The sequence below is a fragment of the Prionailurus bengalensis genome, chromosome B3 (genome assembly GCF_016509475.1).
Source record: "Prionailurus bengalensis isolate Pbe53 chromosome B3, Fcat_Pben_1.1_paternal_pri, whole genome shotgun sequence".
NCBI lineage: Eukaryota > Metazoa > Chordata > Mammalia > Carnivora > Felidae > Prionailurus > Prionailurus bengalensis.
The window spans coordinates 109,904,216-109,930,690 of NC_057355.1; the positions used below are offsets into that span (position 1 = coordinate 109,904,216).

General features: G+C 36.5%; 1 protein-coding gene across 1 annotated transcript in view; it reads right to left on the reverse strand.

Moving 5' to 3' along the window:
• Positions 1–18,675: 18,675 nt before the first annotated feature.
• KCNH5 (potassium voltage-gated channel subfamily H member 5) overlaps positions 18,676–26,475 on the reverse strand; it is a 309,803-nt gene continuing 302,003 nt past the window's right edge. Inside the window, exon 11 of the mRNA XM_043556311.1 lies at positions 18,676–24,909. Within this exon, the coding sequence (XP_043412246.1) occupies positions 23,962–24,909 (948 nt within the window). The 3' untranslated portion in view covers positions 18,676–23,961. The remainder of the gene's footprint in view (positions 24,910–26,475) is intronic.

The following is a 26,475-nucleotide window of genomic DNA, read 5'->3' on the forward strand; positions in this document are numbered from 1 at the left end:
AATGTACCATTTACACTGGCTTTTGAGGTCTTTCTCATTGTGCTTGTAAATGATCTCTTCAGTCTCTTCTTCCACCTGTATTAAAAATTTAATATAGGAGTTTGATAACCTAGATATACCCTTTGATATTCTCAAGTTACACTTCTCATTGTTCCCCAAAGATGGCCTTAACCACCCAGTGTCTTCTTTCATCTCTGTTTTAGCCAGCGCTACGAGGCAAGAAAAGGAATAAAAGGTATATAGATCAGAAAGAAAGAAGCAAAGCTATCTCTATTTGCAGATGATATTATAGTCTACATAGAAGACCCCAAGAACAATAAAAACCACTCCTAGAACTAGTAAGTTCAGCAAGGTCACAGAACACAAGATAAACATATAAAAATAAATTACATTTCTGCATAATAGCAACACACTTGAAGAAACCAAATTAAGAGTGTAATACTACTTACAATCACTATATATACATATATATCTTCAATAAAACATACCTGTATGCTGAAATCTACAAAATGCTAATTAACTATATCAAAAAAATATCTCTAAATAAATAGACTATAATCATGGATTGGAAGACTCAGTATAATAAGGATGTTAATTCTCCCCAAATTTATATACAGGTTTAATGCAATTTCCATCAAAATCTAATGAGATTTCCTATACATATTGACAAAAGTATTCTAAAATTTATATGGGAAAGCAAAGGAACTAGTATAGCTATGAGTAATTTTGGAAAATGAGAATAAGTTGGGAGGAATTATTCTACCCAATTTCAAGACTTATTATGTAGCTCCAGTAATCAAGATCCTATGGTATTGCTAGAGCAGCAGACACATAAATAAATGGGACACATTAATATAGCTTGCTGATTTTTTACAATGATGCCGATGCAATTCAATGGAGGAAGAACACACTTTTCCACAAATAGTTCTAGAACAATTGGCAAAAAAAGTAAATGTCAACCTAAGTCTCATAACTCCTACAAAAACTAATTCATTGAACTATAGAGTTAAATATAAAACACAAAAATCTAAAACTTCTATATTTTAGAAGATAGAAGAAAATCTTCAGAACCTGGAATTTCATGAGGAGTTTTTAGACATGATTCCAAAATCATTATCTTAAAAACAAAACAAAATAAACAAAAAAACCCTCTATATTGGACTTAATCACAATTAAATAATTTTGCCTTACAAAAGATGCCATTAAGAGGCTAAAAATACATGTTATGGACTGGGAGAAAATCTTTGAAAGCCACACATCCTCCAAAGGACGCATGTTTAGAGCATATAACTAATTCTTAGAACTCAACATTAAGAAAACAAACAATTCAATAAAATAAATGACAAATACATGAAGATACATTTCCTTGGCAATGATATACTGGTGACAAATGAACACATGAAAACATGTTCAACATCACTGGCCATTAGGGAAATGCAAATTAAGCCCATCATGAGATATCATTATACACTTATTATATTAGCTCAAGTGAAAACAGTGACAATACCAAATGCTGGTAAGGATTCAGAGACACCGGATCTCTCATGCATTGCTAGTAGGAATGTCAAACCATACAGTCACTCTGAAAAACATTTGGCAGTTTCTTAAAATATTAAACATATCTTTACTGTATGACTTGGCAATTTCTACTCTTGATTGTTTATCTCAAGCAAATGAAACTGATGTTCCCACAAAAGCCGGGACACAATTGTTCCCAGCCATCTTATCTGTAGTAGCCTACAACTGGAAACAACTGAAATGCCCCTCAATGGGAAAACACACTGCAGTAATTCATATCATGTAACACTCTACAAAAATAAAAGGGGATACGCTATTAACGCACACAGTGACTTGGATGGATCTCAAGGGCATTATGCTGAATGAAAATTGCCAACCTCATAAGGTTTCATACTAGGCGATTTCATTCACAAAACATTTTAAAATAAAATTATAGGAATGGAAAGCAAAGTAGCGATTGCCAGCAACTGGGGAGAGTCTGGGATGGCAGGGAGGAGGATGTGACTGTAAGGTGGTGGCACAAGGGAGATCTTTGTAGTGATGGGATGGTTCTGTAATTTGATTGCGGTTTACCCAAAACTACCCAGGAGATAAGATGCCTTAGAACTATAGGCTGTGCGGTGTCAGATTCCTAGTTTAGACATGGAACTGTAATTAGGTAAGATGCAACCACTAGGGGAAAGTAGGTGAAGGATACACAGGACCTCTGTGTAATACCTTCTAACTGCCTGTGACTCTATAATCCTTACAAATTAAAGGTTTAACTTAAAAAATATTAGTATCGGAAAATATTGTTAAAGCTTACTCTGCGGTTTAAATTAAAAAGGTACCAAAGCCTATGCAGCATTTTTCCTGAAAGGGTCGTACTAAAGGATGGTGGGTTTTATTTACTAAAAGACAATAAAAATGGGCAGGGAGGTGTCATCTGCAATACATGAGAACCTCTAGAAGAGCGCAGCACTCCAGTCAAAAAATAAACTAGTATATCCCTTTATTTCTGTAGGTTACACCTTTCCAATTTAATTTCTATCCAATAAAATAACATGGTTTCCATAAACTTCAAATCTCAATCCAATGAATAATAGATTCTGGAAAAAACTTAGACATTATGATAAATTAATACACATACCTGTACTCAGAAAAATTAATGTGACAGATTTAGAGGATTGTATACATCATTCTAGCAGCCTTTAGTTCCCTCAAACTGGATCAGGGTGTATGTACTCCTGACCATTGGCCATATCACTGGGGCTCAGGAGCAGTGCCTTCTGTCCACCTGCTCCTGCTCACAGCTCTATATCCGTGGGAGTGCAAGCTGGACCCTATCACTGATGCTCCCATTTGGAAGTTTCAGGATGATTCTTTTGACAATCAATCAGTATTTTCTCTGCTTCCTCATCCCATTCCTCCCACCTGTATTCAATAATACAATATTATCGGTTTAACTCTCTCCCTCCAATGCTGAATTCTAAGCTCCTTTGAAAGTAAGCTCTCCTCCTTCTTTACCTTTGTAACCCTTCCTTGACTCACATAGCCATTTTATAACAAATCTAGTGTATGTTTGTAAAACAAGACACATTTGAGTAATTGCAAGAGAATTAAAGTGCACAGTTAAGTATTAGTAATTCTGTATATTCTATAATGTTGTTAGCACCATTCCAGAATATACAGTGCTGGTTTCTTCATTTCAACCATATTGTACAAAAAGGAATACATTTAAAGAAACCTGAAAATACTGCGCTAAAAGATAGTCTATCTGGGAGTGAGCAGGTAAGGTATTTAGATATTCATTCAATATTTCACACAGTTGACACTTAACAATGTTAAAATAACATTCAATGTTTGTTTAGTCAACAAATGATTACTGAATATATTCCATACACATGTCTCTCTGCTGAGTCCTGAAGAAATAAGGGTATCCAGGAGATGTGCCCTTAGCCTTCACAGAATCAGGTCACAGAGTCAATCCAATGGGAATGGGATTTATTTTTGTAAATTGGTGGGAGCCTAGTCTGCACTTTACAAGCACAAAACAAATATATTTAGAAGCAGCACAGTCTGGGGTCTCAGAATTGTGAAACACTTTTTAATAGGCATTTTTGTCACAGCTTCACTGTGGCTTGAGAGGTGGCAGGCAAGAGTGAGCCAGAAGACTTAGTTTGGAGCAAGACTGAATCTGTCTAACTGCAAGCTAGTCTGTTCTGCTCAGAATCTTTCAGCTTCTTTCTCATTAGGTTAATCTGGAAAAATGAACTTTAGCCAACTAGTCAAAAAAAAAAAAAATCTTTCCCTCATAGCTTTCTAGGAATGAGTTTGCAATACAGACCAGTAAAGGTAAACTGGTAAGTTCTTAAGCTTGTGAACCAAATTGTGACTTTTCTGAACAAGATATTGCTATAGCGCTGTTATATAGCCAATCTCCTATTTCACAGAACAAGAAGACTCTTTTTATTTTAGTTGAACTGAAAACGAATAAACAACAACCCACAGCAATAAAAAGCACAGGTCTCCAAACATGAGTTTTACAGCTTTGAAAGTGGTTGTCGTCGTGACCAGCAAGTCTAAGAAAAATAAATGTGCAGGCCGCTGAAGAAATTAGTTAATAGAACAACTGATTGACCATTCTTTCTACAAAATAAAGGCTTTGACAGAGAAGAGTGTGAAAAATAAACAGGAGTCGGCCCAGACACTAACCTGCTTGGATTGCAAGGACTGCATCCTCCCTGGATATATGTCCTTAATTTTTTGAGTAGAAATAAAAAAAGTGGGGTATAACTGTGCATTGAAATACTACTCAGCAATAAAAATGAACTGCTGATACATGCAACAACACGGATTAACCATAAAACATTTTTTTAGGGGCACATGGGTGGCTCATTTGGTTGAGTGCCAACTCTTGATTTATTCTCAGGTCATGATTTCGTGGCTGGTGGGTTCAAGCCCTGTGTTGGGCTCTGCATTAATGGTGCAGAGCCTACTTGAGATTCTCTCCCTCTCCCTCTCTCTCTGCCCCTCTCCCACTCACGTGTGCATGCACTTTATCTCTCTCTCTTTCTCTCAAAATAAATAAATAAACTTTAATTAAAATAACATTTTGTCTGAAAGAAGTTAGGCACAAAAGCTTACATATTATATGATTCCATTTAAATAAAATTTCTAACAAAGACAAATCTATGGAAACAGCAGATCAATGATTGCCTAGAGTTTGGGTGTTAGTGAGAATGACTGTAAGTGGCCACGAGAAACATTTTGAGGATTCTGGGAATGTTTTATATCTGGATCACAGTGATGATTGTGCAACTATATACATTTACTAAACAATCATTGAATTATATACTTATAATGAGTGAAGTTTATGCCATTTAAACTGACCCCAAAAAGTTATTTGTAAAGAGGCAATAAACCTTCTTCAATGAAAGCTTCTCCAATAGATCTGCACCTGGCAGCAATGTTCTAATAGCAGGCAAAACTCATTTGTGAACAAATTGTGAATCACTAGCAGGGATAAGGGTAGCAAAATTGCCGGAGTCAAATATTTCTAGGAATCACTCATTCACAAAATTTTCACACATCTTTGCCAACATTTATTCTCCCCCCCGCCCCTATAATTTAAAACTATAATGCACTGGGCAGTATCATAAAAGGCTAATTTGTAATTTGAGAGATACTTAAAAGAGTCTTTTGACTGGTAAGAAAACTCTTCTTTAAAAATAAAGTTAGGAATTCATCATTTTTTTTTAATTTACAAATTTCAACAGAAAGAAACCACTATAAATATATGAAACTTAAATATCAAATGAAAGATACAAGTATTCTGTGATGGTTATCCTGAGCTGAAAATTACAACATTGGACAGAGAATTGCCATTTCATCATGGTAGAATGTGATTCTTCTCTGTTCAGACAGATGGGTGTAGAGATTATATACAGATTGAAAGGGTTAAAAACCTTGGCTAAGCCACACTGTAGCCTCTGTTGTGGCACTTGGAACTATTTTTAGAAATGTTCTCAAGGGTTGCTTTCCAAATATGCCAACTTCTGACCCTATTATAGATCAAATTACTCCTATTATGGTTTTTGTATTTGAAAAGTGCAAGCAGCACACCATATATTCTAAACCAGTGTTTCTCAATAAAAGGGTTATGATCACCAAATACCATGTGAGTGTGTGTGTGTGTCAGGGACAGGGCTTCCCCACGCATCCAACAATTCTCTGACACCAGCTGGGTGTCCTACAATTCAACTCAATTCCAACACTATCTACCTAGAGACTGCATCAGATTCCACAGCTTAAGGGCTCAGTCTCACAAGACTGTTGTCCATTGTAGGTGCCAATTGTTGCCTGTACGTCTGGTTGACTAGCTATAAATCAGCAGTTCCCATGACCTCCCCCTCAGGTTCAATTAATTTGCTAGAGTGGCCCATAGAACTCAGAGAAATATTTACTTATTACATTACTGTTCTTTTTTATGGAAGGATATAACTCAGAAACAGTCAGATGGAAGAAATGCATAGGGCAAGGTATGAGGAAGGAGAGTGGACTTTCCTTCCATTCCCTCTCAAGACTTGCCATTCTCCCCACGTTCACCAACACAGAAGCTTTCTAAATGTAATCCTTTTGGTTTTTTAGGGAAGCTTCATTACCAATGCATGATTGATTAAGTCATTGACCACTGGTGATAGAACTCAATCTCCAGCCTCTCTCCCCTCTCTGGAGGTTGGGGCTGAGACTAAAAGTTCCAGCCCTCTAATCACATGGTTTCCACTGGTAAACAGCCCCCATCCTTATGTGTGGTCCAAAAGTCACCTCATTAACATAACAAAAGACACAGCCATTACTCTCATCACTTAAAAAAATTCCAAGACTTTTAGAACCTGTGTGCCAGAAATGGGGACCAAAGCTAAATATATGTTTTTTATTATAAATCACAATATCATACTCAACCTCAGCACTATGGATATATTGAGTTGGATAATTCCTTATTGTGGGGGTCATCCTTTGTAATGTAGGATGTAATTTAGCAGCATCCTTGGTCTCTACCTAGTAAACACCTATAGTGTTTCTGCCCCAGATAGACAACCAAAAAAGTCTCCAGAAATTGACAGATTTCCCCTGGGGTAAAATTGCCCTCAGTGGAGAACCAGTGGTCTAAATGATCAGTCCAAACTCATTAGAGTAGTGGAAAGATCATGTAGGAACTTAAAAAGTAGAATTTCTCTCACCATTGAATTGTCCAGGTAAGTATAATTTGTTGATAACTAGAAAATGCAAAGTGAGTTGGCAAGTGAAAGCATTTGCAAGAGGGAAAGTATCATTTTTCCAGTTTTATTGCATCAATAAACTTCAACGTCTCAAACACTGATTGAGGGAAATGAATTTGTTCTAAGCATTCTAACTAAATAAAAAGGGACTGATACTACATCGGATGATTTCTATGCTAAACAATTTGCCTTTATTATGAAATATTAGCAACACATCAAAAGAAAAATCCAAAATTTATACCCAATAAAATTTTATCAACGTATTTGACTACAAAGCCCCACAGATCATCATTTATTTAAATATCAAAGTGAGAAGACATATAATGTGCTTATTTTGATGAACACTGTGAGTTGATAGACGTTAAAATTCTCTTTAATAAATTGAATTAACATTTTGTTCTAATTACATCCTATTCACCTTGTTGGCAAGAAGGTTAAATGCAAAACACTAAACACTGGACAAATGAAATAGCAATCCACTAGTCACATATACTCATGGTCTGGCGGAGAAGCACTTTGCATACCATCCAGGGCCACACTGAAGTTACATTCAGGAAGAGAACAGACGGGCTGTCTGGGGAAGTCTTCAGAGTAGCAAAAGGGTAAGGTGACCCTTGGCTCTCACATGTGGATGTGCTTGGCTTCTTTGAAAAAACTCATGGGCTGTCAGGATCCTGTTAGGTTGAACACTGGGTGGAATGCAGCTGTTGTGGCTGATGGCAAATTAGTCAGGTTCAGGAAAAGATTTTCCTGCTAGGGATGAGGTAGGGTAGGGGAGTGCTGCATATCTGCCAAGAACAAGGGAATTCATGATTAGATCATTGGGGCCCTGTGAGGCACAGAGTTATTAAGGCAGCACTGGGAGTTTTAGGACTTACAGTTCACATTCTCAGACAGAAGTGATTTATGACGTCTCAGTCATCCTGAGCAAAAAGATAACACCAAGTAGTAGGCATATCTTTCCTACATGAGTTAGCTGTGTTAAAACTTTTCAGAACAGAAGTCTTAAAAGAATAGATCTGAACTACTCCAAGCATTCTTTCAAGACTTTTAATTGTAGCAACTCTGCTGGGCATGGTGTGTCCTTCTAAACCCTGTAAGGAGTTATAAAGGAAAAAGAAAACACAACCCTTTCCTTTAAGTGGTTCATGTCTATATGACCAGAGTGTCCTACACTTATCTCAGTGCTCCTGTGGGGATTTTCCACAAATATCATTGTGCAAAGGGAAAAAACCAAGGTGATGCCATGAATTGCAATATTTCATATCTGTGAATAGGCAGACATACATACATGAAGGTGAATCTTAGAATTTTCTCCTGCCTAAGGACTAACATAAGACCAAACCTTGAAATTCTGTGATCAGGTGATAGTTTGAACCACTCAAGAGTCCTCCCCAAAATAATTTTAATATGTTTCATTTCTACAAATGCTGATATGAAAACCAGGTATCTAATGCATGTCCAGCAGTTACTTTGAGGCAAAGAAAACAGGACTTGGAGTCAGAAATCTGGGTTTGAAAACTTCTTCTGACATTCTGGTTATGCAAGCTTAGAAAAGGCTTTTAGTCACCCAGAGCCTGTGGCCTTGTCTGTCTGTGGGCTTATTGGGAGCATCTTATGTGAAAGTAACTAGAACTCTATCTGACAGATAATTCTACTTACCTGTGTATTCATCCATCCAACCATCCATCCATCCATCTATCCATATACATACAATGTACAAATTAGTAAGAATCTTGGTTCTATATCAGTAACAACAGCAGCAGAAACACAACAATTGGAGTTCTATAAAAAGTACAAACATCCTGTCAGAGTTTAGATGGGAGGCTTGATGGGGATGATAAAATTGTTGGTATTGAATTTTGGTCTTGTGTTATGTTTAGCATAAACACTTTAAATTGTCAACTCTGGCATTATTTTCTCACCTGTATCTAAATAAGTTGGGTGAGAGTGCTAAACTAATTCAACATCTAGAAACCTCTTTATTGCTTTAACATTAACTTTGAGAATTTATCTTAAAGCTCTAAATCATAAATCAGGAAGAAGTCTGAAACAGTACTTAATTCCTATCTGTGTAACAGAAATCTCATAAGATATCGATAACTGACTCTGAAAGTGAAAAATTCAAATAGTACTGCTTTCTTAAGAATTTCAGGTTAATGAAGCTAGGGCTATACTTACGATATAGCCTACATGTTAAAGAGTCCTTTTTAAATATTTTGTTTCTAGAAGTGGGGTGAGGCACAGGAGTGGGTATATGTAGTGTTTGTGCTTGCCTTTATGGTTGACAAGGAAATAAAAACACTCCAGCTGCTAGCCATGGCTGAACATACTATAATCATGTCCAATTTTCTCTATATATAAGTGAGAAAAATTTGGAACCTCACTGGGAGCTGGTGTCAATGTGTGTTATTAATATTTATGACTCCTTCTCAGTAAGTTCTGGAATCTATTCTTGACTCCTGGGAAAATCAATGGCAAATAAAAAGAGCCTCAAGTTTTGTGTAAGCCATTATGTTTTTCAAAGAACTTTCACTGCTATTATCTCATTTGATCTGGTCCCAACCTACTTTAGGCTACATAAAGAATAAAGTCTCCACTAGCAGAGGAAAGGAAGGAGGGAGGGGCTCCTGGCAACTCCACCAGCACAGAAGTGTCTTATTTGCTGCTCCTGTGCTGAAAGGCAGAACCCCTCCCTGCCCTCCCTCCTCTAAGACTACCTTTCAGAGGACTCAGTGGTGATTGCTGGATAACTTGCTCTAGTCCTCCCTTTTTTTCCATAGTCAGGCAGGGAGCCCCAGCAGTTTCAGGTCACCTGCAGGGTGTTTCTTCTCCTCCCCCTGCTTCGGGCCCAGTGACAAACTATAGGGAGCAGAAGACAGGCTATGTGTGCAGCAGTAAAAGAATAAGGACTGAAAATCTCTTCCCTTCTCTCCTTGCCCGTGTTGTTAAGAGTTGGGGGGAGGGTGTTAAGAATGGAGACCGTGGTGGTGCCTAGGTGGCTCAGACGTTAAGCATCAGGTCATGATCTCATGGTTTGTGAGTTCAAGTCCCACATCAGGTGAGTTCACCCCACTTCGGGTGAGCATGAGCCCCGCTTTGGGTGAACACAAACCCCACATCGTAAAAACATGAACCCACTTAGGGTGAGCCCTGCTTCTCTCACTCTCCCCCCTCCCCATCTCTTTCTCTGCCCCTCACTCACATGTTCCCAATCTCTCTCAAAAAAAAAAAAAGTGGAGATCATGGAAATTTAAAGAAGGCGTGAGAGAGCTGAAATCCTTCCCTGTCTAATCCAGGATATTGTTCCTGGAATTCCTGCTAGGCAATAAATTAAATAGCTCAAATGTCATTAATATGAAGAATTTCAAGAGAATCGTGTTGGTTTTAAAACAGGATATTCACAGCTATGGAAGACAATCCAAAGGTCCACAATTTGGGTGCAGCTGAATTTGCTGCAACATCCTCTGTCATGGTCAGTGTGATCACCATATCATACAATGAAGCAATATCTGTTAATGGGTTGAATGACTCCAGGTGAGGAAATGTTAGCACTTCTCCACCCACCACTCACCAGACTGAACGTTGTTATTTGTAAACCGTGACCATAGACATTTATTTTCCCTTTTTATGGGAATAGTCCCAGTGGATTCTAAGAACCAAGAGGACTGTCCTCCCCAAAGACATGCACACACACACACACAAAGACTTAAGGCTGGACACTAGAAGACAGTAGAATCAGATGAGATGGAAAGCAGTGATTGATGTACCCACATGGGCCCACAGGAGAAAAGACACCCAGAAGTTCCAGTTTCTGTTCCTCACATAGTGAGTGATCTGGGGTGGTCTGCATCCAGCCAATCTTTTTTTCAGTCTTCTTGACCTCTGACACAATTGTGCAGCTTTAGCCAGATACAACAAACTGATGATGTATTTAAATAGGATTCTAAAACTTTAGGTGTACAGAGTATTGTGACTACATTATACTAAATAACAATCTTTTAAAAAATTTTTTTTAATGTTTATTTATTTTTGAGAGAGAGACAGAGCATGAGCGGGGGAGGGGCAGAGAGGGAGGAAGACACAGAATCCGAAGCAGGCTCCAGGCTCCAAGCTGTCAGCACAGAGCCCATTGCGGGGTTCGAACCCACCAACCATGAGACCATGACCTGAGCTGAAGTTGGACACTTAACTGACTGAGCCACTCAGGGGCCCCCTAAATAACAATCTTAGTATCATATGGAGAGTAGACTTTTTGTGAGATTCCGTTGTTTCAGGTTTTAAAAAAATGAAATAAAGGGCAAAGACCTTTATGTAAATAGCATAGTTGGACATACAGCTGTCCTTTCAGAAACACCCAGAGATGAGTCCAGCAACATCTTCAGTAGCAGTAGCTGAAATATGTGTGCGTACACGTGTTGCTCTGTGGAAACCGCCTACAGCAATGTAATAATAGAGGAAGAAACACTGGACCTGGAATCAAGACAACTGAATCTTAGTCCAGCTCCTCTACCAACTGTACATAGAATTTTGGAGAATCACTTACCCTCTCCAGTTCTTAGTTTCTTCATTTCTCAAAATAGGTGTGCTGCTGATTCATTTCCAAAGTCTCTGCCATCTGTAAAATGCCTGTCAGTTCTAGATTGTTCACACAGGGTACATCGTTATTTAATCCAGTTAAAGCACATTGTGCTAACTTGCTTAGATTAAAAAAAAAAAAAAATGGATCCGAGCTGATATAGGGAAACTGGGTGTTTTCAGTGATCTTAAAGAAAGCAAACCTTCCCTGATGGTTGGGAATAGAAGCATTTTGATGCAAGAATTCTTGACCAAAGGTTGGGGTCTCAAGCATCCATTTGCATCCATTCTGCATCACACTCTCAGGAGAGAATAGCCCATGGCACAGAAATGTCTGTCTCCTCCTCCTTTTAATGGTATTTGGCACTTGAGTGTTTACTTATCCAAATCTGTAATATGTTTTATCATGTTTGAAAGTTGGTATCTTTCTCAGTAGATGTATTATCACAGAATTTACAAGAAGGGATTGTAATTGCTGTGTGTATGTGTGTGTGTGTGTGTGTGTGTATAAGGAAAGAAGAGGGGAAGAAAAGGCAAAACAGAGGTGTTAATTACCAGTAATTTGTGTATTGATCCATTTAATTATGTGTGATCTTCATATTCCTGACTTCTTTATAAACAACAGCTCACTCTAGAATCTATCCTCTATAAATACACTTTCATATATGCATAACAAAGACAAAGTTTTATTTAGTTGTCCTCTAATCAAAATGCTATATTGCACAGAGAAACAATAGATATAAATAACTCTTCAGTGATGTCCAAAAATTCATCCCTTAAGCCTGTGTTTCTTTAATTAGAAAAAATCTGCAGGCCTCATGTAACAGCCTTCCTATATTACGTATCTCGCTCTCGCCTTTTAATGCTTCAAGGGCTAGTGGCAAACTATGGATTTTCTAAAATATGGAAGCATTCAATTTTTCCATGGACATTCTAACCTTCTTAATTTCACAAACTGGGATAAACCCATAATATTAGGAAAATAATTATGTTTTTGATAAATTAAAAGAATTTAGAAATCTAAAAAGAAATCCCATTTTAAAGTAAAAATTTCTTCAAAATTCTATCTAGTTTTTATCACTATCTTTAACAGAAAAGAGAAATCTTTTACTTTAAACAAATATACTGCAGGGGGTTACAATTTTAACTTCCGATGTGACACTAATTTTATTGCTTATAGCATTACAGTACAACTTATTACAGGAAAAATATTATAGATGTTTAAAATAATATTATCAAAGCTAATATATCAAAATTATTTTCTCTGAATCCATTGCTTCATATTTTTGTAATGGAGAGCTTCTCATTTATTAAACCAAATTCAAAACAATTATTTTCAACAAAGACACAATTCAAACAAGTTCCATAAAATGCACATTTTATTCTGTATCATGAAAAAATATTCACATTTAAATAAAGTGTGAAAAAAACCAAAATAATCCTCCCTGATGAAATACAGTTTATTGTGCTGAAACCCAGAATTCTTTTGGGTTAGAATCTTCCACCTGCCAATTCACTTTTTAAAATGATTATTTCTTGTGAACAAATTTTAAATAAAGTGATAATCATCACAAATCTCCCAGAAGCAATCAAATTTTGATCCCAAGTGTTCCAGAATTAACCCTAAAGTCAAAGTTAAAATATTTTCACACACTCTCTCAGCAATCAGGTAATAGGTCAACAGGACCTACAAAATTTCTATATTACACATTGCAATACCTTTCTTTAAGTAGAAAGAAATGATATGCTAGGCATGGATTAGATTTTTAAAAGAGCAAACAAGTACTACTTAGCATAATGATGTTAAAAATATCACATGAAGTTTTTGCATTGTTTTCTTGGCCAATACACGAATCAGTTGTTTCCAGTAAATTAACCCTTATAGGTAGAGGCATTTTTAATACCCCAACTCCCATCAATATGGTTGCAGTGGCAAAGACATTTATGAATTTTCAAAAAGAATTTCCAATAGAAACATTAGTGTTATAGTGAGTAATTTGCATTATAACATATACAATGCTGCAACTGGAGTAAACAAAGTCACTAGAACATAGAATCAAAAGAAATCTATGGTTTTCAATATATCATAAGTATGTACATTTTGATTTGTGTTCTGTGAGTACCAACCAATTCTAAGAGTCTCTGCTTTTTCAATAAATTTCAGTGAATGTTTCAGGGTAGAAATGGTGCTAAATTGGTTTCCAACTTCAATGTTGTAACAATCATATTGTTCCTCATATGAAATGCATGTTCTGTCTTGCTTTAACTGTGAATGGGTTCTAGGGTGGAAGATGTCCGTGCTGCCAACCAAAACAAGATGTAAGTGAATACTGTATTTATAACCTCTGAAAAAGAATCTCCAGAATCACATGAAAACCTTCCCACAGACATCAAAAAACAATTCTTGCCACTATTTTTCTAAATATGAAATATATTAAGTAATCTTGATTTTAAATGAAACTACATTTGGCTTTTGTATGAACTGACAATGCATGCTTATGACATAGCATACCAATATTAAAGACTCAAGTCTATCAAACTTTCTTTGACATAGAATTCAAAATGAATCTATATTGTGATTTTGCATAGTTTGCTAGCAATTCTTCTTGTTTGCTCATTCTTGGCCTCATCAGGAATAGTTCCCATCATACTCTGAAAAAAGTTGAGGAGCCAATGAGGGATCCTTGACACCAAGAGCTCTGTGATCAACAATAATCTTTGTTGCTTTAGTCACAGAGTCCAATCTCCCGAATTCAGTAGAGGAGGAGAGGGTTCAGCTTCATGTTATCAAAGATGACTTAGCAGAGAAGGAGGACAAAATATTTGACAATGAATTACTTAAATTAGTTATTGTGAATACTAACTCTGGCTTATTCAGGCACAGTGTGGATATTTTGGCCTTGACTTGTCTGGTCATTCAACAGTCAGTGATTCTGCATGAAGGAAAGAGTGGTCAGACTCTCTTGGCTTTATCCCATGACATATAGATTAACTATGCCAAGTGTTTATGAGACTGGGCTTCTAGGTCAGAACCAGAGGTAAACTTGGTTGGTAGGGGAGCCCTCAATTACATTTTTTTTAAAGCCAAATATTTGATGAGCTTTCAAAATGCTTCCTAATGTTTCATTAAAATCTTAGTAGTGGTTATAACAATGTGTTATCTAGATAGATAGATAGATAGATAGATAGATACTATTAAAAAGCATCACACGCACACAGAAAACCCATGATGAGGAAGCAACTACTAGCCCTACTTTTCTATTTCTTTCCCTCAGTTGTTCTCTGACCAAGTACCTTCATTCAGATGTAGTACAAGTCATGACCTTATTTAAATAATAATGCAGTGATAACATAAAAGTCAAAGATGAAAGTGAGCTAACTATAAAAGGCTTTGGATACTATCACTGGGGTCCTCTACAATTGTTATGAAACAAGTAAAATGGTCTTTTTCATGGTTACCTCTAGCTCTGTTATCATCAAAGAGAAATAAGATGGTTTGAGCTAAGGATCCCCAGAATGTAATGCTGTAATACCTTGTTTCTTCTTATCTCAACACATTAGCTTCAAAAAAAAATCTCAGAAGGTAGGACAAATAAATCACCTTCAGAAAATTAACATTTTTTATTAGAGAAAATTATTTATACTTTCTAAAGCAAATATACATACAAGAGGCCTATTAAATTTGGAAGTAATACAAATTGCCATTCTAAACAGAAATAGTTCATTTGGATAATGCATTTAATAGTGGTTTGGCCAAGAAGGCAACATCAGTGTAATCAATAAAAAGATCTGCATAATCCACTTAAAACTTAGTCGATCAAAAAATAAATTTTAAAAATAAAATCTTTCTGGAGTTTCATCTAAATTCCAATATTAAAATGGAGAAAAAATAATAGAAAAAATCCTGAATGTCTCTTGCTTTCCTTGACTATCATGCATTACCTCTTTAGGTTAAAATTCAGTTGGAAAAGAAAGTGTTAGTACCAGTGACCACAACTTGCCTCTTACTTGTTACTGCATTTGGCAATTTACCTTTACAGATGCCTTTCGATTGCTTGAAGAAGTAAAGGAAAATTCCACTTGTGATGGGGCACCTTGTGCTTATAACAATTAGGACTTCAACCGCTGTCATTTACTTTGACCTACCATGAAAAATCAGATATTTACTTTTATGTTACAGAGTGACATTTCTGGAAGTTATTTCAATCTCAGGAGCCTTTAAAAGTACATGTCTTGGGGTGCCTGGGTGGCTCCGTCGGTTAAGCGGCCGACTTTGGCTCAGGTCATTGATTTCACCATTTGTGGATTCGAGCCCCGTGTCAGGCTCTGCTGACAGCTCAGAGCCTGGAGCCTGCTTCGGATTCTGTGTCTCCCACTCTTTCTGCCCCTCCCCTGCTCACGCTCTGTCTCTCTGGCAATACTGAATAAAAAAGTTAGAAAAAATTTTAACAAAAAAATAAAAAAATAAAAGTGCATGTCTTGAAAAACTTGGAATTTGTGGTTGGACCAGATGGCCCTTGCAATGTCAGTAGTCTAAAAAATGAATTTTTCTCTCTAAAGTCTTCCTGCCTGTTTTAGAATTTCACCTTTATCACTTACTGGGGCCCCTGGGTGGCTCAGTCAGGTAAGCATCTGACTTCAGCTCAGGTCATGATCTCACAGTTTGTAAGTTTGAGCCCCGCATCAGGCTGTGTGCTGACAGCTCAGAGCCTGGAGCCTGCTTCGGATTCTGTGTTTCCCTCTCTCTCTGCCCCACCCCTGCTTGCACTCTGTCTCTCTCTGTCTCTCGAAAATGAATAAACATTAAGGAAATTTAAAAAAAACTTTAAAAATAAAAAAGAATTTCACCTTTACCACTTAATAGCTAGGCTATCCTGACAAGTTCCTTATCTGTTACTTCTTAGGATTGTTGCAAAAATTAAATGTGAGATTCGAAATAAAATGTTTAGCACAGCATAAACAGGGAATGAACACTCAATAAATATGAGCCAAATTAACTTACTTAACTTCTAAGCCTGAAGGTAAAGAAACAGATAGATTCTACTCAGTCTTCTGTCATCCTTTGCCTTCATCATTTTCCTGATTCCCAGTCCAAATCTCAATGGTCTTGACCTTCATGAAGCATGCAGACATACTCTCATCATGAAAATCAAGAGATAGAAAATCTCAAGTTAGCATACAGACTAACACTCTTACAACATCTGGCATATAATAGGAATTAAAAAATTCTGGGTCGGTTGAGCATCCAAGTCTTGATTTTGATTCAGGTCATGATCCAAATTCTAGCTCACGTCTCATTTCCCTACATCACATGACTCAAAATTTTAATTATAATGTAGGGCCAATTACAAATTTTAGTACTATCGAAATAAATATGTCAACATAAATGTTTACCTATTTTCTCTTAATTTCTCAAACATTCTCAAACTTCACCGTGCCATTTAATAAATTTAAATACTCTACAAAGAATGAATTAACTACCTTGCTCTATAGAAGAAGATGATTTGTTTGGTTCTGTGTGTTTGTGCATACCCTCAAGTGTTTTGAAGGACAAGAAAGACATGGTAATAAAACTCCATACTTTGTCACTGGCCTTTGGACTTGGATAGGAGATATTTTCTGCCCTCAGTGGATGGCTGAGAACCAATTATTTTACAGAAAATGCTTTGAAGATTAAACTCATTAGTAATACTGAACATTGACACTGTTTAACCACTTGATTTGTGTGATATAATTTTGTTAATAAAGAATGTTCATTTTTTTTAGTGCTTCTCATCTTCGCATACGTTATGACCCCAAACAGATTTTCACTATAACTTTTGGAAATATTATATTACCACATGTGAGAATTATAAATTAAATTGTGATCATTATAAGTTAAATTCCTCCATCATGAAAACAAAGAACAAATTTATAATTATATAAATGTTTATCTTCATTATTTCCAATGTAGAAAAAGACCTAGGGTGAAAGAAGAAATTTTATTTTTAAGTCTGATTTTTTTTAGTAGTTTTGGGGAGAAAAGTATCAAGAATGGAAAATAAAACCAGCAAAATACAGAGTAAGCATTTTATCCTAACATAAGAAAAGTATATTGGTTTGTAATCTTAAACATACTGAATAACTCACATTGCCAGGAAGAGAATCACTAGCAATGTCATTATTTTTAGCATCTAAATCTCCAGTTCTAGAAATATTCTAAATGAGAAAAGTTGGATAAGACCCAGGAGGTAAAACACTTGTAAATTTGTGGAAAAGTGAATAGATACCTTTGCAGAGAAAATAAAGAGGGGGGGGGGGTGGTGAAGGGCAAATGCCAAAGTAGTACAAATATTAATTAAGCTTGTGAGTAATGATTGTGTGAAAATAAAGTTTAAGGAAAATATTTTTTTTAAATCTCAGTATTTTTTTAACATTTATTCATTTTTGAGAGTGAGAGAGAGCATGAGCAGGGGAGGGGCAGAGAGAGAGGGAGACACAGAATCAGAAGCAGGCTTCAGGCTCTGAGCTGTCAGCACAGAGCCTAATGCAGGGCTCTAAGTCATGAACTGGGAGATCATGACCTGAGCCGAAGTCAGATGCTCAACTGACTGAGCCACCCAGGCACCCCATTAAGGAAAATATTTTATTGAAGATCTAAATGTCACAGAAAAGAGGTATGAAAAGCCCAAAAATGTGTCTCTTTTAATGAGAATAGGTCTGTAGCTTTCCTGTTAAAACTGTATTTTCCATAATTCATGTATGGGTACTAGAAACATCTCGTATAAGCACTGTTTTGCTTAAGGATGAGAAAACCTGATATTAAAGGAGAATGTATGCAACACAGTATGTTTGAATTTATTACTTGCTCAAGTCCTAGGATTGCATTAGGTTTTATAATTCACATTATTTATTGTTTAAAGAGCTTTTGACATCCACATGTCTCCTTTTGCTTGTCTAGTGATGTGCCAGTGAGAAAAACAAGCTATAACTATAGGAAGGTGTAGGTTATAGTTTGGTTTCTGTTCAAATAACTCTCTTTTCCTCTTTGTAGATTTGTTCCGGAGATGCAAGTGCAAATCCCATGAGCTTATGTAGCCTGGCACTACTAACCTATTTAAAACCTGACTCTGTTTTTGTTTGGATTATGTAGTCCCACATACATCACCTCTTGGTTTGTTTTCCTGAACCAATAAGAAGAACTTTTCTTATAATGTCAACTCAATCTATATCAACCCTCTAAAAAAATCATATATGTCATTCCCATTTCGAAGAGTTTTTATTATCTGAGCTGCTAAAACCTGTAAGTTGTAAGTACAAAGTTTACACCGAGAGAAAGTGGATTGAAAATATTTATTTACATATGTGTAGAATACATATGTAATGCACCTGTGATTTGGAATGCCATGGGCCTATCACAGAGTGGATACAAATATAAGTGTTATCAACTATTTAGCAAATAAATAAAAAACATTAGAATGGATAGTAAAAAGTCATGGTTAATAATGAATGTTCCGCATAAATCTCCTTTAATATTTCTTAAATATATTGGGCATTTATAATGAACCTTTCTTTAACTTGAGAAATTGTGTCTGCTTTCAAAAAAATGCCTAATTCCCATTTTGTTACAACAGTTTTTAAATTCTGACGTAACAGAAAAATTAAAAAACCCTGTAAGAGATCTAAATGTCTCGGTGTGTGAGATGTTTCCCCTTTGTTACTATGTGCTCTTGGTATTTTCTTTACCCAAAGGGTCACCACCAATGGAGTGACTTCAGGCTTGAGTGTATTCTTTAGGATACAAGACTATCTTTGTAGAATGAACAAATGTTAACAAAACGAATCTCATTCTCAAAAATAAAATGTTTACATGTTATAAGTGGCTTCCTAGAGTTACCAATATTACTAATCATGTATTATAACTTTTTAAGTTAGAACACTAATTTAGGTCACAATAACATGAGTATTTTTAAGTGTAATTCAAATGATTTTCTTTTTTTTTTTTTGACCTTTTTTTTTTCCAGTTCAAGATACACATTGAAAAATCAATTGGTCATTGGAAAGGATTCTTTTACAATTAAGAATTTCATTGTAAGAATATCTGCCCACGTGGAGCCATGTGTCTTAAGTAAGTCATGATTGTTTTTATACAAAACCGAAAGATGAACTGCTCTGTATCTTGAATACTCAACAATTTTTTTTTTACTTTTTCTCACAAGAATGAGAATTTCTGCTGAGCACTATGATTAAATAGAATAAACAAAATCATAATATTTACATGTATTTTTCTCTTCTTTCTCTCTTCTCACAAGACATTCACTCCTTCCATGTTTATTTAATAGTTCTAAATTCCCAGATAATTCTCAAGACTTTTGCTCACATGCCAATGACTGATAATTATTTAGCCATCAGTGTATTTCCCCACCAACTTCTGACAAGAGACACCTCTTCTAAACCCTAGAAAAAGATTTAGAGAGTCCACCTCAGCTGATCTTCTATGAAAGAAAGAAGCAATTAATAATTTAGCTTAATGTGATTTTCGTTTGAGAGGAAGATGATTTGCCACCGACCTAACATCATCTTGATATAAGAACGGAGCAGTTCTTATCTTCATTTTATTATTTATTGGTGGGGAAATTGAAGCCCAGATACACCAGAGAACAGTTAATTGGCCCGAAGTTACACTACAATTGTGGCAAAGCTAGATTCAGAATCCAAGATGGAGCTCAGATACTAATCCTAGGATGTTTTCCAAAAGATTGTTCTTTCTTCTCTCCCTTGCCATCAAGACCGCAAGAGAAATATTCTTATATGTAACAAAATATGAAAACACAACATTCACATAATTATAAAATATCCATAAAGTTATCCATGTATGTTATGTACATTCTAGATAAATTGTCTCATTGCCTACATAAAATTTTGGAAAAGAGACAGATAAAATAGCTTAAAAGATAAAAATTATACAAGATAGTAGAATTCATTAGGAATATGACACATAATTTCACCAGTACCAACCACTGCACACTTTTAAAAACAGTCACTGCTCTGAAGACTATTTTTTTTAAGTTTTCTAAAAGAATTTAGTAATTTAAAATGGAACAGTAAATGGGCCAGATCTCAGGAGAACAAAATCTCCTTAAATTCGTAGAAAGTTGTGATTTCTATTTGGGCTCCAATAGGATGAATTTGCAAAATGGCGTTTTTGTTAGTGGTCATAATTAATATTCTTGTTAGAGCTCTAGGAACTCCAGAAGTATATATTTGTTCTTAAAAGTGGCTTAAAATCCCAAATTTTCAAACTCTCTTGCTCTGGTCTACATACAGTTTTTTTCACTGAGCACATAGGACAATTGTACATATCTGTACAATGTAAGTACAGGTACCTGTACTTCATGTGAGATGAAACTGGTGTCATAATAAAAATCTTCCATTTTAACAATGAAGTATATGTCTCTCTTCGACATCTATGCCCAAACCATTCGAAGTACTATTTACGTCATTGTGGGACACTAGTAGCTTTGGTATTGTCATCTGCCTTTCGTGTGCCTATTTTCTTTTTATCATAAGCTCTTGTATCTACTAGACCATAGTGCAATAATATCCTAATACAGACTGACAAAACTTGTCCTTATGATTCACAGCTCACATTTCTATTTTTGTTTGGCTTTCGCTATTACATTACAACCACCTGTCCAGGGTACAGCATCTGATCTTATATATTATCATAGAAAAATATTGAAGATATGTAAGTTGCTTTGAAAAATGTTTGGATTTTCAATACGTATCTATTTACTCCTATTAATACATTGTTCAGAAATATAATAATAAAAATTTTATTCTGGATGCACCGAAAGCATCTATACAGTGTAAGAATAAAACATGCAGTCGTCTGGTCCCCCAAAAGAGAATCTCCTGTCTTTGTGCTGGCTGAGGCAACACAGAACATGACTATGTCACGATTGCACTTATTAAAGCAAGTGTTCACCCTTCATTCAAGTCTGAGTAAGTTCACCTGGTAAGAATTGCAGAATCTGGGAACCAAAAAGACTACTCTATATACAGTGTTTGCTGAACACATGCATTTCTGCTGGAAACAGCAGAGTGCATTCAGCACCTCATCATGTCATGCACATAGGGACAGAGGGGACTGGAGAAGAATGCGTGATAACTGCACCATAAACAAGCAACTGACACATTTTAACCCTTTGTGACAACCTCGAATAGGTCAAAAGCACGTTTCTTTCCCACGGATACAAACAATAATATTGTTCGTCGACTGAGTCAATGGCAGAACACAGCAAATATTTGCACCACTAATAGGCAAAGGCGTGGATTGCAGCTTCAAACTACCCTGCTGTTTTAGTCATTCTGATATAGTTTTACACCAATGGTGATTTTTGAAGCACGTGGCTAAAGCTTGACCATTTCTGTACTTAGGTTATGCTTACTCTTCATTCACCTCTAAAAGGTTAACCAGGCTTGTGTCGTACATGGTTAAATAGAAAATTACCCTGCAATTCAATAAATGTCAGAGGTCAAGAAAAAGGACCCTCCTCGCCATGAAAGCAACTAAGTCTCAATTTCAAGGCTGATTCCTTTTACTGTGATTACCTCATTTTCTTGTGCCTGTGGTAGGTAGATGTCGTAGCATTGCCTGGAGACATGCTCCCCTGCAAACTTCCATGATGAGTAATGGAAGTCGTGGGCACAGAGAAGGGGAAATGGAGCCCCTGGCACATCACATCTGTTCTGAGACTCCTGGATTAAAGAGGCACATCTTGTGGGCATGTGAAGAAGCTCTAATAGATATTCTAAAATATCCCTTGTTTTTATAAGTTACTTGGTTCTGCACTTCTCCGGTCTGATTGTGATAACCTGTCTTTCAGTTCTGGTGGTTTTGTTTGGGGATGCTGAGAGATCGTTAGAAAAGCTCACAAAAATGGCAACAATAGGTCAAAATATCTCCTTTGATTTTGCTGTCATCTGGTGTATATTGTGAATGTATATGTACAGATGGTCCAATAATGTACAGATTCCTGGAATATATTTTCAACGTGATGCAAACAATAACTTCCCTGTTCCCACAATTAGATGTCATGCATGCACCAATTTAAAAGTATGCCTCTTTGATCAACTTCATAACATAGACTTTAGTCAAAAGAAAAAATTCTTCTGGGTTCTTACAAATGAACATGTATTTTATTCTCAATACATACCACTTAAGGGACTGGCTATACACAACTGTTTGTGACTTTTTTTTTTAGTTGATAATAGGCACTTTCTAGGAAGAGGATTTATAACTCAAAAGACTCTGAAATTCAGTCTTTAGTAACCCCCTTTCATAAATGGATCTGCCTGAGCCACAGCAGTCTACTGTATCAACTCAGCAGGAGTCCTGCAGTAGAACTGTGTGCAAAAAAGCTTTAGAAAATTGTAACCAGAATAAAATTATAGAAAAGCAGTTATCTGAACTGAGCAACTTAACATCTACTTGTTAGTGTTTTTTTGTCACCATGTTTCATATGTTATCCCTATAAACATTAAGAATCCTGTGTGAACAATTCTGTACCTGTGTTTCATCTTAAGTTACAGATATGCTACAAAATATTGTCTATCTGCTTACATTCTTTTTTATTTTATGTCATTATAGTTAAAATTTTGATATGAGTACTTAGATGTGTTTTGTTTGTTTCTTTGCTAAGAGCCTTTCAACTTCACCTTTGAACAAGTTTTAGAAGTACAAATTTAGAACACTCATCACATTTGGAAAACCAGCATCGCTAACATGAATTGTAAAAAGGCCCTTTTACCCTGTGGTGCAGTTTTTCTATAATAATATACACTATATTAATAGTTTTGTATTTATGGGGTTGGCAAAATCAGCTTACAAGATGGCAGCTGTTCTCCAAGACGGAGGGAGGAGGGATTTCCTTACATAAGCGTTAATGATTACTATCTAAGTATAGTGTTAAAAAAGGAGAGGTATAGTTGAGCAGAAATGCAATTCATGCACAAAACTCATAGCAATACGTTCTCAGCGTCCCCCACTGCTATCTGATTTAGGCAACAAAACAGTCATTTTGATGGAGCAGACACTGCCTGTTGGGGAAAATAACCTAACACTAAGTTACAGAAAAATATCCTATGAAAAGAGATTATAAAACGGTACCGACGGTCTAAAAGGGCGAACTCTCCCTTGGCATTAATCCAGAATTTTAACTTAACAGAACAGTGAGAAAATGACAGCTCGATATACTCAGCCTGAGATCAAATTTGTCATGGCAACATTGGCAGGTTGGACCCTGATTCTTCAAATATTACATTGCCTTGGTTAGCAAAAATCATACTTTTTTTGTGTATTAGAATAGAGATTATAAATAAATGTAAAGTGTGCATGCAGTCAACTGCATAATATACAAGCAATATCTATGTTTTAAATAATCATCTTCTTTGGCAGGCCAGAATCCAGCTGGACATGCAGTATTTACATATCAAAATCCATATGGTTTCATCATATTGAAAGCAAGTGAAAATATATATATGTATATACTGTATATACACATGTATGTATATAGATGTATATACTGTTTTTAATATATTAACAAATATATATGTATATATATTAAAAGTGGATTTCATCTTTGTCAGATTCAGGTGACTCGGGCCTTGAAACACTAAAAATATCCTGACATGGTATTTGGGAAGGTACTTGGAGTGGCATCTGGGATTTGGGAGAAGAGGTCTGGGGCGCGCTTTTTTCTGAGAGTATTTTTAAAATTTCTGCCACCTGCTTTTCCAGGGCAGTCATTCTGCAGCTTAGCAGCTGGATGTCCTCTTTGAGTTCATGTTTGACTTCCTGCAGTGTGGTTTGTAAGGCCTGCTCTGGGATGGGATAAAAGGGGTGCTTGGCATCAGCCTGAATAGGGCTGTGCTCCAGCGGACTTCGGGCCTCCCCGGCCTTATCCAAACGAAGGTCACTTTTTGTAATCCCACTGTCACAAGAATCTGTTTTCCTTAATGGGTTTTTGGTAACGCTGTTCTCTGAATCGCTGCCCTTGGGGTCCTCTGACAATAGCCCCATGGACTCCGCTTTCGTGACGTTATTCCAGTCTTCCTTTTTCTCCTCATGGGCGCCCATGTTATTCTTGAGTCGCAGCCATCCTTTCCCATTTCCGTTCTTCATCCTTATGGGGCTGTTGACTTTGAGACATTTGGGGTCAGCACCGCCGTTGGGCTTGAGTTCCATGGCGTCGCGGTTGTTTTGCTTGAGGGACTCACTGGTTTTCACGTAGGCCAGCGATGTCTGGATGGGTGTGATCTGTGACACGGTGACCACACTGGTGCCCGTGATGGAAGCTCCGTTCTGTAAGGAGCGGCTTTCTACCTGGAGCTGGTTGCGCTCGGGGTCGTTCTGTGTTGACCCCTGATTCCGCAGCTCCTTCTGTTGCTTGAACTTCTGGAAGAGCTTTCGGACGGGGTGGTCCACGGGAATGCTGAGGGTGACCTCATTCTTCTGCCGGAGGCGCTCCTCTTCCTCTTTCTTCACGTCACTGATTTTTCGGAAAATGATCTGTGGAGGGGGAGAGATGTTCAGAACATGATTATGAAGATAGACGGGCTTGCAGTTGCGTGCCACGATGCTGGATGAACTTTCTTTTACTGAGGAAACCCTCCAACACAAGATAAGGTCATTTCTGAAGGGGAAAAAAAATACCCCAGTGCCATTTCTTTAACAGATGCGATACACTTAAGACTCAACATAGGAGCACTGACTAAGCTTACTTAGCTTATTTAGTCCTACTCCCTTGCATACGGAAGGGGGAATGTAATAGCTGAATAGAGATGCCTGCTGTTTAGTTTATACTCCCATTTAATAGAAAATAGGTAAATATATATGTTAGTCTATTATATGTGTGTATGCATACGCGTGTAAGGAACTATATTAAATTTCCTTACAATGCATCATTATTTTTTGTATGTTTCCTTTCATATGTGAATATATTCAAGACCATTTTTAATAACATCCTCTGCTTAGGGGGTCAAATTATGAGTTCTAGGCTATATAAAAGTACCAAAACATTAGTTTACTAGCATAGCACCTATGTGGGGTGAGAGGAGGGATTAAATTTATTTATGTGGCTCCAGAGGGCAGAACTAGGATCTGTAAGTAAAGTTCCTGAGAGACAAATACCAATTCAATACAGACTTCATTTCAAACTGCTATCTATTCACAGAATAAACTGCCTTGAACACTCATGAACCTCAACACCACTAAAATATCCAAACAGAAGTAAGGATGTTGTCCATGTAATACTGTCACCGGTGGGAGATTGGACTCTTCAGATTTCAATATTCTTAAAATTTGTTTTTCATTGTTAGTATTCATTTTTCCCTTATCATTATTACAACCTACATACAGGATCTTCTTACCTTTTGAAGTATTATAAACAATTTTAGCATAAAGTGTTTCTCCCACTCAGACTTCAGTTGGTTGCCTCAGACCTAAGTATCATTAACCTTTTTCTGTGCGTATTTCCAGAAGGTTTTTTTTTATTAAGTTTTTAAATTCCAGTATAGTTAATGTAAAATGTTCTGTTAGTTTCAGGTGTACAATATAGTGACTCGGCAATTGTATACATTGCTCAGTCATCATGACTAGTGCCCTCCTTAATCCCCATCCCCTACCCACTTCCCCTCTGGGAACTATCTGTTTGTTCTCTGTAGTTAAAGTCGGTTTCTAGGTTCGTCTCTCTCTGTCTCTCTCTTTTCCTTTGTTTGTTTTGTTTCTTAAATTCCACATATGAGTGAAACCATATGGTATTTGTCTTTCTCTGACTGACTTATTTTGCTTTATACTCTCTAGCTCCATCCATGTTGTTGCAAATGGCAAGATTTCATGCTTTTTTTTATGGCAGAATAGTATTTTACTGTATAGATATATCACATCTTTATCCATTCATTAGTCAATGGACACTTGGGCTGCTTTCATAATTTGGCTATTATAAATAATGCTGCAATAAACAGGGGTGCATGTATCCTTTGAATTAGTTTTTTTTTGTATTTTGAGGTAAATTTTAAATATAGAATTAAATACATAGTTAATGTGCTATTTGATAGGTAACCACAAATAAGTTAG